Source organism: Mytilus galloprovincialis, chromosome 3 (genome assembly GCF_965363235.1).
Source record: "Mytilus galloprovincialis chromosome 3, xbMytGall1.hap1.1, whole genome shotgun sequence".
NCBI lineage: Eukaryota > Metazoa > Mollusca > Bivalvia > Mytilida > Mytilidae > Mytilus > Mytilus galloprovincialis.
Genome location: NC_134840.1, coordinates 8,879,586 through 8,894,643, shown reverse-complemented (window position 1 = coordinate 8,894,643; position 15,058 = coordinate 8,879,586). Strand labels below are relative to the sequence as shown.

Sequence of the window (15,058 nt, the reverse complement as noted above, 5' to 3'; positions counted from 1 at the left end):
ACCTCCAATTTTTTTTAAAGTAAAATGACAAGGTAAATATTTGTATTAATCATTTATCAAGTTGTTGTTATTAAATGGATACCACTTGAGGTTTTGAACGCTTTCTTTGTTATATGAATATAATTTTGATGATACACTGTTCATTTATAATTATCTCTCAAAATAAAACTTGAGCAAGCCATCATTTTGGAAAATGTAAATGATGTATAACTGTTTGAATATTACACGGCTTACAATATTATTTTTTGTATGCACCACACACATATCTTAAATATAAATGCACCAACAATCTAAGCTTGATTCAATCCATTGCCGTGGCGTCAGCCTATTCATTCATCGTGGTTTATTTTTCTAGAATAAGAGCTTTCCTTTATCTGTTGCTGAAATGGACTCACGAAATCATTTTCAATTTGTTTCCTTTTTGTGTCTAAATCATTTACTTTGAATTGAATGATTTCTGTTCATGTAAAGAATAAATTAAGAAAACTGAGCTTTAATTTTTGTTATCTTATATGCCTTCGAATTCTTGAAATCTGTTTCGTGAGACCGACATCAACGCATCGACGAAAACTCTCGGTAATTTAACAAAGACTCAATACATCTATATATATCTAGAATTAGGTTCAACTATGTCTTTTTTAGCTCACGTGGCCCGAAGGGCCAAAGTGAGCTTATGCCATCACTTGGCGTCCGTCGTCGTCCGTCGTCTGTCGTCGTCTGTCGTCATAAACTATTTCAAGAATCTTCTTCTCTGAAACTACTAGGCCAAATACTTCCAAACTTTAACTGAATGTTCCTTAGGGTATCTAGTTTATAAATTGTATCCGAAGTTTTGCTCTATCAACAAACATGGTCGCCATTGCTAAAAATAGAACATAGGGGTCAAATGCAGTTGGCTTATAACTCAAAAACCGAAGCATTTAGAGCAAATTTGACGGAATAAAATTGATTATCAGGTCAAGATCTATCTGTCCTGCAATTTTCAGATGAATCGGACAACCCGTTGTTGGGTTGCTGCCCCTGAATTGGAAATTTTAAGGAAATTTTGCTGTTTTTGGTTATTATCATGAATATTATTATAGGTAGAGATAAACTGTAAACAGCAAAAATGTTCAGCAAAGTAAGACCTAAAAATAAGTCAACATGACTGAAATGGTCAGTTGACCCCTTTATGAGTTATTGCCCTTTATAGTCAATTTTTAACCATTTTTCATAAATCTTAGTTATCTTTTACAAAAATCTTCTCCTCTGAAACTACTGGGCCAAATTGAACTAAAATTGTGTCCGGTGACCTGGCCAACCAACCAAAATGGCCGCCATTGCTAAAAATAGAACATAGGGGTAAAATGCAGTTTTTGGCTTATAACTCAAAAACCAAAGCATTTAGAGCAAATCTGACAGTGGTTAAATTGTTTATCAGGTCAAGATCTATCTGCCCTGAAATTTTCAGATGAATTGGACAACCCATTGTTGGGTTGCTGCCCCTGAATTGGTAATTTTAAGGAAATTTTGCTGTTTTGGTTATTATCTTGAATATTATTATAGATAGAGATAAACTGTAAACAGCAATAATGTTCAGCAAAGTTAGATTTACAAATAAGTCAACATGACCGAAATGGTCAGTTGACCCCTTTAGGAGTTATTGCCCTTTATAGTCAATTTTTAACCATTTTTCATAAATCTTAGTTATCTTTTACAAAAATCTTCTCCTCTGAAACTACTGGGCCAAATTGAACTAAACTTGGCCACAACCATCATTGGGTTATCTAGTTTGAAAATTGTGTCCGGTGACCTGGCCAACCAACCAAAATGGCCGCCATTGCTAAAAATAGAACATAGGGGTAAAATGCAGTTTTTGGCTTATAACTCAAAAACCAAAGCATTTAGAGCAAATCTGACAGTGGTTAAATTGTTTATCAGGTCAAGATCTATCTGCCCTGAAATTTTCAGATGAATTGGACAACCCATTGTTGGGTTGCTGCCCCTGAATTGGTAATTTTAAGGAAATTTTGCTGTTTTGGTTATTATCTTGAATATTATTATAGATAGAGATAAACTGTAAACAGCAATAATGTTCAGCAAAGTTAGATTTACAAATAAGTCAACATGACCGAAATGGTCAGTTGACCCCTTTAGGAGTTATTGCCCTTTATAGTCAATTTTTAACCATTTTTCGTAAATCTTAGTAATCTTTTACAAAAAACTTCTCCTCTGAAACTACTGGGCCAAATTAATCCAAACTTGGCCACAATCATGTTTTGGGTATCTAGTTTAAAAAATGTGTCGGGTGACCCGGCCATCCAAACAAGATGGCTGCCACGGGTAAAAGTAGAACATAGGGGTAAAATGTCAAAAACCAAAGCATTAAGATCAAATCTGACTTTGGTTGAATTGTTTATCAGGTCAAAATCTATCTGCCCTGAAATATTCAGATGGATCGAACGACACGTTGCTAGGTTGCTGCCCCTGAATTGGTAATTTTAAGGAAATTTTTCCAGTTTTTAGCTCACCTTTCCTAAAAGGAAATGTGAGCTTTTCTCATCACTTGGCGTCCGTCGTCGTCGTCTGTCGTCGTTAACAATTTTTCAAACATCTTCTCCTGTGAAACTACTGAATGGATTTGGATGAAACTTAGCATGATTGTTCCTTAGATTATCTTGCACAAACTTTGTGCTTCGATTTTTGATCCGTCAAAAAACATGGCCGCCGTTACATAAAATAGAACATAGGGGTCAAATGCAGTTTTTGGCTTATATCTCAAAAACTAAAGCATTTAAAGCAAATCTGACATGGGGTAAAAATGTTCATTAGGTCAAGATCTATCAGCCCTGAAATTTTCAGATGAATCAAACAACCCATTGTTGGGTTGCTGCCACTTAATTGGTAATTTTAAGGAAATTTTGCAGTTTTTTGTCATTATCTTGAATACTATTATAGATAAAGATAAACTGTAAACAGCAAAAATGATCAGCAAAGTAAGATCTACAAATAAGTTAATATGACCAAAATTGTCAATTGACCCCTTAAGGGGTTATTGTCCTTTAATGACAATTTTTCACAATTTGTTCATCATATTTGCTAACTTTAAAAAATCTTCTCCTCTAAAACTACTCAACCAAATTCAACCAAACTTCATTTGAATGATCAGTAGGGTGTATAAAATAAAGTTTGTGTTTTATTTTCTATTTCTTCAAAAAACATGGCCAAAGGCATTGTTTACCAGGTGAGCGATTCAGGCTCTTGAGAGCCTCTTGTTTCTGTAAATTACGGATAATATTCCGATGCGTAACAATTTATAGACAGACGCCTTATGTTATCTTTGCATTAATCAACACTTATCCATTAAAGATGTAATGAATAAGGTGTTCCTTAAATAAATATTTAAGATTAAAATGTCTAATACTCTATACGTTACACTCTATACTCGGAGTTCAGTATTTTTGTGATTTTACTTTTTTCATGAAGTTACGCATATAAACTAAATACCAAATAAAGGCAACCGTAGTATACCGGTGTTCAAAAGTCATAAATCTATTGATAGAAAACAAATCCGGGTTACAAACCAAAACCGAGGGGAACACATCAACCATAAGAGGAAAACAAAGGAACTACAGGAAAACCGAAGTGCCAAAACCCCCCCAAAAAAACGGCAACACACATAGAAATGATCTATTTGGTAACAACTGCCATATACCTAACTTGGTTTAGGACATTTTAAGAAAAAACTTGGTGTAATGGCTAGCCAAACCTCCCGCTTTATGACAACGTTAAAAAATAAAACGAACATTTTGAATTATTTATTTAGGTCTGGTAATCTGATTGTTAACTACAAGTATTCGAAGAAGTATGTGATTGGCAATATCCAAAATGATGTTGTTTATTTTTGATGAAAACTATTTTAGTTTGTTGCGTGATATTTTTTTCATAACACTTAAGCATATTATTCAGTTTCAAAAGGGTAACAACGGATCTGTTAAATGACGATGTCCATCATTTGAAACTTTATGAAAATGTTGGTAAGTTAATGGATAACATTAGTGGTCTATTCTGTTTGTAGATCGTGTGATTCACCATTTTTTTACTCATATGATTGTCTTTTTATTCCTAGACTTATTTTTCAACTAATACGTCGTATTTTATTACTAAGCGTCCAGTGGCAAATATTTAATGCATAATAAGGAAAAGCACTACTATTGCATTAACGATGTGTTAGTTTAAATGATGTTTATAATTCACATTACATAAATGTACTTACGGCATTATATTTCAAAAGCATTATTTCAACTCTGCGGGTCATGTCAGTAGCTGGTAATTTATAAGTCAAGAAGTCAGCATCACAATACACGGCCATTTCTATTGTGAAGTCAGAAGAAGGCACCGACCGTTTATGTATTCTTTGGTTGTTGGGTTCAGTTTGATTAATAAGAATGTAATCTGAAATAGAACAATTTACAGAACTGGTCCTGAAACGTATACTATTTCATTAGTTATAAACAGAATATGTTTTGAGTAGATGGAAACTCTTCTCTAGTTCTATTGTCACTTGTTGTAACGCTTACATGATTTCAGTTCGTTCATAATGTTGACTCATTGTTGTCAGACTTTCGCATGTCCTGTTTAATTACTTCTTAAGAACACAATATATCTAACGCTTAAAAAATCAACTTATATCATTATCAATCGATACCAAATAAAAATAATAATTATCATTAAGACAAATAAAAAGATATTCTAAAACCCTCATATATGTTGGTAATGGAACAACTTACTTAATAAAAGCCAACACTACTTTAAGATAAATATCTTTACCAGAAAATCTATGCTTACCTTTCGTTTGGCTTAAATCTGAGAACTTAATATCTTCACGTCGTTTTCTTGCTATCAGTGTTGTATGCTGTTCACTTTTTAATATACTTCGTCTTCGAATATGATGTGGTAAAACTTCAAAGTGAAGTTCATGGTCGCTAGTTGACATCATTCCTTGCTAAATTGATAAATTCTATTTTAATATACGTTCATATGCAACATTGAAGATTACTTTGAGTTAATATATTGCTTTGTTATGAAAATTTTGCCTATCCCGTTGAATTGAACTTGAATTTATATTTGCATAACAAACACGAGTGCATTATTTTGAGCAGAATCTGCTTACCTGTTTGGAGCATCTAAGGTAATCTTAGGTTTTGTGTGCTGTGTTCTGTACACTGATATTGTATTTTCGTCTTGTACCGTTTTCACCATGTTTCTGGTATGACTGTGATCAAGTGCACACGAAACCGAACCAGTCATACATGTGTCATACAAACGGATCAATTCGGACTTAATTAATCACCTTGTTCTATTATTATCTTTCACAATCCTGTTATTCGTACATTTACACAATGGGGAAATAAAATGTTATGTGAAAACCAAGAATTCTATTAAAACACAGGTGCATTAGAATAAAATATATAAAGCAAAACTTTTAATGTTTACTATGTATTTTCAAATTCTCATTTTCATTCCTATGTTAAGTGTTTGCCAATTTCTAGCATAAAATAGTATACCAATTCTTTGCAAAATGATGCCGAGACAGTTCCATCATGAGAATGGACATTTCCATTCAAGAAACAATCCGGATGATCTCCATTCCATTCAGTTTCTTGTTCCTCAGTTATTATGAAAACTTTAGCTGAAGGGTGAAGTACTGACTGTGTATGTTGAAGAATCATATTGTACGCTTCCCCAAATGCAGATATTGTAATGTCAATTAATTTTCTAGAGTCTAATGATCTTCTTCGTCGATGGATTGACGCAGCATCTAGGCTTAAAAGGGAATTATTCTACTATTAATTGCATATCTTATTTTCCTTAAAAACAGGCGATAATAAAATGAAAACGACGTTTATTAATTTTTTTTCTTATCTTAGTTGATCAAGTTTTTGATTTAGTAACTGCAAGTGATGATTTATACAATTATATAATTATAGTTTTATATTGTATGTCAAATACAATACAGTTACTACTTGATTGTGTTAATGAGAACAAACGTTTATGTTGTTAAATATATTAAAACATGAGAAAACATATGTATTGCTTTGCAGCTAAGAGCAGACAAGGACCTACATGCTATCGATACTTATAATATATACAAGGCATTGCACAAGGTCATGTTATTTTCTGACTGTTTATGACGTATGTATACAAAATCCATTGGATGTCTACTGATTTACATTTGAATCTTGAATACATGATTTTATATTTATAGTTGTCTTTTTGTGTGCTAGGTGTCAATCTGATTAGTCAACTCTTTTCCAACTGATGGTTGCAGGTTGTTTGTGTGTGTGATGCTATTTATTGCGTCGCTGTCTTGGATTGGGGATCGGGAGATCATCACCTGCAAACATTGGTCCAAAGACAATCTGAGTTACATGTTCTGGTTTGGGAGCCTGTACTTCAGATGTTATATTTGTTTGCTGTGGGTCATATTTGTTTTTCGTTGTTTTGTTTACACGAATCTTTTCCCTTTTGATATTTTTAGCATTTGTTAAATCAGGGTACTTTGTACATATTAGTACAAACACTGTTATAAGTCTAATTCGGTAGATAACATTCGGGAATAATTTGATATGCTAAAAATATAATTCTACCTCTGCTGATTTGAATTTATATTTTCTTGGACTGATGTCAACTCAAACTCATTAAAGCCATCTGAAGAAAAAAAAATATGTGGAGATTTACAAATACACATGAGCATATCTGAATGTTTGTTGTTATATCAAAAAGTGATTACAAGAAGAAAAAGAATTTTTTTCAAACATTTTCCTGTACCTTTTTTGGTTAATGAATATATATTTTGTGTACAAGATGTTATTTTGTACAAGTTATAATTTGTACAGGGTTTTTGTACAAGTTATAAGTTTTTTGACACATACTTTCTTGCACCTGGTGATACAGGTTTATCTTTTAAAATGTACCAGTTTAATGTTCTAAATTCAAATGTATTTATTCCAATCTAACATTTAGTGATATCCTCTTTTTCCTCAAAATGTAAATGAGGATATCTAAATGGTTAAAATTCTAATTTTATTTTTCTCCTTATACTATATTCATATCCATAAAAAGTCTTTTTATGGTCTTTGTATCAATGCTCAGTATGATAAAATTGAGAATGGAAATGGGGAATGTGTCAAAGAGACAACAACCCGACCACAGAGCAGACAACAGCAGAAGGTCACCAACAGGTCTTCAACGCAGCGAGAAACTCTCGCACCCGGAGGCGTCCTTCAGCTGGCCCCTAAACAAATATATACTGGTGAGACTGTATCACTTATTTGTGACGATATGACAGAAATTTGCGAAACAAAAGACTGTGTGCTTGCATCATCCATTTGCGTTAAGCAGTTAATAAAACACTGATAACTTGTACGAAAAATCTGTACAATTTATAAATTGTACAAGCTTACAACTTGTACAACATTTCTTTTATTATTCTACTAGATTTGCTTGAAACAGAGAGTTTGATCGACATGATCAGATGAAGTGTTGCTTAATATCAAACAGAAACTTGTGTGCGAATAATAAATGATACATTCAGTATCGGATTTCTTGCCATCATTGTTTTTTTAAGAATCATAATCTGGTATATGTAGGGCCAAGTTTTATAAATATCTATGATAGAATGGCATATTGTTTTTCAATGAAGGGCACATTCAACACTTTAGAACCTTTGAATCTATCCGTTCTCTAGACTATCCCTAATGTTGCAAATCACACACATTTAAAACTTAAAAAGATATTTCCTCACCTTCACGAAGTTTCCTAGAGTTGATGAATTCATTTATGTGTTTATCATCTAACAATGATTTTGCCTATACGAATAAGAATAAGAATAATTTTAATTGTAGTAATAATAAAGCAGGCCAAGTTACAGTCAATGGGCTACGTCGATAATGGTAACATTTTGCATACAACTTTTGATTATTGAAATGGAAATCGAATAATTATGCATTTATATCCTTTTTTGTCTGAAATAATATTTTTTTATTCTTTAAAAGTAGGATTTATATGACTATGATTGATCAGTATATTTTTTTTATTATACTGCAATCTGTCAAATATTGTTTATTTTCTCTTTTAGATCCGCGTTAATGTCATGTCGATTTGTAGATACTCTTGTGCGCGCAAGTCACGCTATACTTCCTTTTCCTCAACCAGTAGTTAAATGTTTTATAAATTCACACGATTGGCATATAAATGACCTCCTCATAGATACCAGTATACAACAATATGAACACCCAGCATTTGTCTTAAAAAGACCCATCAGTGACGCTCAAAACCCAAAAGTTGAAAAGGGCATATAGTTGAAATTGAACCACAAGTTTGGTACTATGCAAGTAGAATTTATCAATCAAAACGGTGGGGGGAATAATAAAAGATACAAATGTCACAAAATGAGCAGTGTATGTTAATGTTCACAAAGGAACTAACGTTTTCCAACACAGGTTATCTCTATTAAAAATAAAATGAAATACTACATTTTTATAAATTTCGTGCGTTCAAAGCGTTTTTTCTAGATTTACCTTCACCATGAACGTTCAAAGACGAATATTTAAAAGCATCTAAATAATGTATATCCCATGTTGTTCTTGTTGACCTTCCCAAGTGTGAAATTCAATTTACATTTTTTTTGTTTGATTACCAATAAGACAACTCTCTACAAAAGACCAAATGAAATAGAAATGAACAAGTATAGGTCAACAATGACCAAAACCCATATCGCATACTCAGGTCCCGCATTGACAAATGTAAAACAATTCAAACAAGAAAACAAACGACCTGATTCATAAACAAAATAATTAACGAAAAACACATATTATGATAAACATCAACAAATTAAACGACAAACACTAAATCACAGGCTCTTGACTTGGGACAGGCACGTAAACTGAGTGTAGCGGGGTTAAACTATTTCTAATGCACCAACACTACCCATAACTTGAGACAGTGGTCTAATAGTACCAACATAAAAACAAACTATAAACTAGAGGCTCTAAAGAGTCTGTGTCGCTCAACTTGGTCTACGTGCATATTAAACAAAGGACACAGATGAATTCATGACAAAATTGTGTTTTGGTGGTGGTGATGTGTCTGGTCGGGTAAGCAAAAAGCTAGGGAAAATCTAACCCTGTGATCCATGCCAGCTACAATGTATCCCACCAGCCAGAATGGACTGGAAGTTTAACTCGATTAAGGTACCGATTAGTGCAACATACATGGAGTGGCCACTCGGGGATTGGAGAAAGTTGACATCTTACCGTTAGTTGTTGACATGGGAATGGGCTGGCCTGCATCCTTATAAATCTTACCGTTAGTTGGTGACATGGGATTTGGCTGGCCTGCATCCTTATAAATCTTACCGTTAGTTGGTGACATGGGAATGGGCAGGCCTGTATCCTTATAAATCTTACCGTTTGTTGTTGACATTGGAATGGGCTGGCCTGCATCCTTATAAATCAATTGCATGGCCTTCTAAGAAACAAATGAGCCAGAATTTAAGGAAACGGAAAACCTGGTGAGAAAGTGCCGTTATTATAATAATGAACTGTTGCGAAATTCTATTAACAAAGACCAATCAGAACTAAGTGTTTTATGTTGAAACCAGTCACATATACACACCTCCACAGACAAGATAATATGAATGAGTTACCGACGCAATATTTCTCTACGTTAAATATGAACATTACCATGTATAAACTCTCATAACTCCAAATTAACTTTCATTTTAATGATCTTTTGACATAATTGTGGAATCCATATATCCCGGCCTGTATACAAGGTTATTTGTTGGTCTGTTGTACTTTCTTTAATACTATAAATCAGTATTTTGTACTTGCATTGGTAAATCAAACTCATCAGACATATCAGACAGGCTTATAATATATTGTACACTAGACGCGTGTTTCGTCTATAATAACATTAACGGTACCAATTTTGCTGCACCAGATGATGCGCATTTCGACAAATAATGTCTCTTTAGTGATGCTCGTGGCCAAAATATGTAAAATCCAAAGCTTATATAAAGTTTGTAGAGCTATAATCGAATAGTTCCAAAAAGTATAGCCAAATCCGTGAAAGGAATCAGAGCTTTGCATGAGGGAGATACATTCCTTAATTTATAATAATTTTTAACATTTTGTAACAGCAAATTTAATAACACAAAAAATCCGTATTTTCATGCCAGTACCGGAGTACTGGCTACTGGGCTGGTGATACCCTCGGGGACTAACATTCCATCAGCAGAGGTATCGATCCAGTGGTAGTAATAACATTAACGGTACCAATTTTGCTGCACCAGATGATGCGCATTTCGACAAATAATGTCTCTTCAGTGATGCTCGTGGCCAAAATATGTAAAATCCAAAGCTTATATAAAGTTTGTAGAGCTATAATCCAACAGTTCCAAAAAGTATAGCCAAATATAAAAGACTCATCAGTGAACCTCGAATCATAAATGTTAGTGGCCAAATTAAGTACGAAACTGAGAAGCATTGAGAACCAATATTTCCGAAAGGTTTTACAAAAACAGCTGGGGTGATCTATTCCATAATAATTCATGTCAACATACAGGTGCTGATTACTGAACAAGTAATATTTTCGGGGAGGAAATGGTTGGTACTTCTAAATAATTTTCCACATAGCGTAACTATTCTTATAGATATTTGTGGTATCTATACCTTGACTGATTAAGCATTTGAAAAAGGTGAGGTTGTGACAGGGATGTTAAACACACACCACCAATTAAGATAAACAAGGGAGGTAATTTTATATTTCAACACAATACAAGGAAAACAGCAGTCTTTCTGTATTTTTGGTATTTTTAAACATCTGGTATCTGCAGATTTAAAACAAAATGTTTCTGATGTTGAGATTGGAGCAAGTATATCTAGGGTAACTCACTCCATGGTTATTTTAAAGTGTTATTGTATTCTGGCTACGATTTAATCTTTGTCTCAGTGAAGTTCTGTTGTGATATCATGGAACTATTTCATAGCTCCCGGTCGTTGTGAATTTGGTAAAATTATTTGGAAAGAGATCTAGTCAAAATAATCCAACTAAATCTGAAGCTGTTTTATACAATGCAAAAGGCTGAAACATATCACCATTACAATTTGAAGACGATGACATCAATTTAACCAATGATACCAAACATCTAGGAATCAAAAGAAACGAGCAAAACCGTGCAAGTAGCTCAGAAAGAATAAGAAGCGATAGGGCAACAATATACAGCCTTCTTGGAGCTAGTTTACATGTCAGAAGGGGATTCTCGCCCATGATCCAAGAAGCATCTACGGACTTGAGGTGATGAACTTATTTGCAAAAGAAAAGGATATGCTAGAACTGGCAGAGAGAAAAATCCTTCGACAAATTCAGAGGCTTCCAAATAATACAGCAAATATGGCTGTCTATACCCTCATAGGAGCAGAACCTATTGCCATCACATTAGACAAAAACTACTTACCTTCTTCATATATATTGTTCGAAATTCAGGAACCATAGAATGTGAAATTCTGCGCCGACAAATAGTATTTTCAGACCAAAGAGGAAAAGACTTTATCAACAGAGTAGAAAAACTCTATCAAAATACAATTTGAAATCTAGTAGCTACTACATAGAAAAACCACTGAATAAAATCGAATGGAAAAGACTAGTAGGAATAAAGATCAAGGAATACTGGAAAAATGAATGTCATAATGAAAAAATGGAAAAAACATCACTTGAATACATAGAGATACAGAGCAATCCATTAAATGAAGCTCATAATATATTGAAAAGTGTAAAAAACAATAGTAAAGATGTAAAGGCAGGAGAAGTAAAAGCAAGAATAAGTACTCAAATGTACATATTACAAGCCAAAAGAGCTAAGTTCGATCCGAAAGTTAACCCGATGTGTACAATCTGTGAACAGGAAAATGAAGATCTAGAACATTTTATTCTACACTGCAAAGAATTAGAGCTAATAAGATCTAAATACTGCCAAAAAAAAAAAAAATCGAACACACAATGGATGAAATTGATAACTCAACATACAAGAAGATCTTACAACAAGGGAATTTACTGCAGCTCATAATGGACTGTACTAGCAAGAACATAAACTGTTACTCAACTGTGCATGAAAACATTGAAACTCTGGCTAGAAATGTGTGTTATGAGATGCACTTGCTGCGCATAAAAAGGATAAAAAAAAAACGTGATCCCAAGTACAGTATAAATAAACTTTTTTTAGAATAAAATAGTTCTTTACTGCTAATATATCATCTGACTATTTTTTTACTTATAAGAACTTAAAATAAATGTTCTGTTTTTTAAAAGCTTTAAGACATCAAGTATAATTAAAAGAATAATGACATGATCTCCATATAGTAAATATAAACTGTGAAAGAAAATTTATGTATATATATTCCAAACTCCAACCCTTTTTACACAAGTCTTATAAAATAACCTTTTCATTATAAATTCTGATGAATGTATAGCACTTTTAACTAAACATTATAAGAAAGTTTAATTTGAGACCACTTAAACTCTTATTTGTAAATATATGCAGTTGTTACTTAACGTTTTCTTACACCACAGCACATTATGAACTTTTATTATTTTTAAAAACTTTATGATGACAATCCTATGAATTAATTATGATATTTATTATTTAGTGATTATTATAACCAAATTCAGTCTTCTGTGTATAATTAAATGTTTCCTTATGTTTTAAAGTGTATATAGTTGCTAAAATTATACCCTTTGGGTAGTGCTCCACAATTATTGGAGGAATACACAAGAAACTGAACTGAACTGAACTTTAATCTCAATGTCATCTATTTTATTTTTAGGCCCACCTACGATAGTAGAGGGGAATTAAGTTTTCTTGTCTGTGCGTCCATTCGTTCGTTCGTCCATTCGTTCGTCCGTCTGTCCCGCTTCAGGTTAAAGTGTTTGGTCAAGGTGCTTTTTGATGAATCTGAAGTCCAATCAATTTGAAACTTAGTACACATGTTCCTTATGATATGATCATTCTAATTTTAAAGTCAAATTAGACTTTTGACCCTAATTTCACGGTCCATTGAACATAGAAAATGAAAGTGTGAGTTTCAGGTTAAAGTTTTTGGTCAAGGTAGTTTTTGATGAAGTTGAAGTCCAATCAACTTGAAACTTAGTACACATGTTCTCTATGGTATGATCTTTCTAATTTTAATGTCAAATTAGATTTTTACCCAATTTTACGGTCCATTGAACATGGAAAATGATAATGCGAGTGGGGCATCCGTGTACTTTGGACACATTCTTGTTTTCAGTGTATTTTGGTCCAACTGTCTGCGATAATGTATCTTGTTTTCATGGGTTCAGTAATGATTCACACTGCATTGTAAGTTTCATGGTTTATAACTGTCTCCGAAGGTCACTCTGTATTTATTAATTCCATACAAGTATAAGCATACTGTTGCGACTGATTTCTACGCATTGTATGTCTGACAAGTAACCTTCTTTCAAAAATAAACAAAAGAATTAATTTATTAATACAAATTCTTGAAAAGGATACACATTTTTTTGGGGAATATTCTCTCTAAGGAATACTTATCGAAACATGTCAATTCAACTTATTACATAACGAGACAAAACTTACCAAAATTCCGCCGTTGATACATAAAATCAAAACCAGAATAATGTTCAGTCGTTGTTCTACAGCCATTCTTATGTACTATCTTTTCTATCATTCAAAGAATAACATGCATTCCATCTATTTCCTTTACAATAGAAAATCAAATCCTTTAACTGAAAAGAGAAGTTTTATTTAAATAGTGTTCATAAAAAATTAACATCCATATATCAATTCTTTACGTATGAAATTAAACACAACTATCTTAAAACAACCCATACTAAAAACTATCATTTCATCTTTATCTAATTTAAAAACCTTTGACCCCGATATTTTTTTTAAATAATATTAAAAGTGCTTTCGTACGCTACTTTTATGTTAACTTTCTAATTTTCGCACTTTTTGCCAATGATGACCTTATCTAACTAAATGTTCGAGTTTGAAAGTATGTTATTGTAATGAAGACTTGTCTTGCTGCGTTGAAGACCAATTGGTGGCTTTCGGTTGTTTTTCTGCACTTTGTTCGGCTTGTTGTCTCTTTGACATATTTCCCATTTCCGTTCCTAATTTTATTGGTGAACTTTCATTCATTTGCGATAAGACAACACTATTTTTCGCTTAATTATCCCATTCAATACATATTTTGATGGGACAGTCAAACTCATAAATCGAAAATAAACTGACAACGCCACATGCTAAAAATGAAAAAAAGACAATAAGACAAACAATAGTACACATCACACAACATAGAAAACTAAAGAATAAGCAACACGAACCCCACTAAAATCTAGGTGCTCCGGAAGGGTAAGCAGATCCTGCTCTACATGTGATACCCGTCGTGTTGCTCATGTTATAACACATCCGGTAAATAGTTTACTCTAATTCGGTAGGTCACATTCATGAAAGGGAAGGGGGTTGTAGTAACGACGTAAAGAACATATCCGATATCATCTGTGAAACGGTTATTCCATAACGGTCAACCAACTCGTGATGGTGTCCATAAAATTTACGAAGCGATGATTTCAACTTCACCATTTGGAACTCTTGGTTTAATAGCTTCCTTGTCAGCAGCAACCCTCTATCAAGAAAATCATGAAAGGAAATACAAGTACGGGAATATCGTATCGATTGGGAGATATTTAACCCGTATGCAGGTGCTGCTGGAATGTTGCTATTTAGAAAGGGAAAGTTCACAATTGGAAAGCTGAAATCATCTTTGTCGTAAAGTTTTGTTTTCAACCGACCCTCATTGTCAATTTCTAGACGTAAGTCAAGATATGAGGCCGATTTAATTGTATCTGCTGTATCCTTTTCTAGTCCGATGGGATAGATACGTTCAACATAGTCGCCAAATTTTGAATTATTTAGTGCGAGAACATCATCTATATAGTGGAAAGTAGAGTTAAAGGATGTTGCTTACTTCTTATC

At 33.2% G+C, this 15,058-nt stretch overlaps 1 protein-coding gene across 2 annotated transcripts in view; it reads right to left on the bottom strand.

Moving 5' to 3' along the window:
- LOC143067125 (A disintegrin and metalloproteinase with thrombospondin motifs 16-like) overlaps window positions 1–15,058 on the bottom strand; it is a 72,995-nt gene that overhangs the window by 29,700 nt on the left and 28,237 nt on the right. For both annotated transcript variants that reach the window (XR_012975852.1, XM_076240179.1), the window contains exons 2-7: window positions 13,658–13,806; window positions 7,787–7,850; window positions 6,630–6,690; window positions 5,547–5,805; window positions 4,828–4,984; window positions 4,256–4,434 (exon numbers count right to left, since the gene is read on the bottom strand). Coding sequence is in view for 1 of the 2 variants with exons in the window: in XM_076240179.1 (XP_076096294.1) it covers window positions 4,256–4,434; window positions 4,828–4,984; window positions 5,547–5,805; window positions 6,630–6,690; window positions 7,787–7,850; window positions 13,658–13,723 (786 nt within the window). In the remaining variant the exon portion in view is untranslated. The remainder of the gene's footprint in view (window positions 1–4,255; window positions 4,435–4,827; window positions 4,985–5,546; window positions 5,806–6,629; window positions 6,691–7,786; window positions 7,851–13,657; window positions 13,807–15,058) is intronic.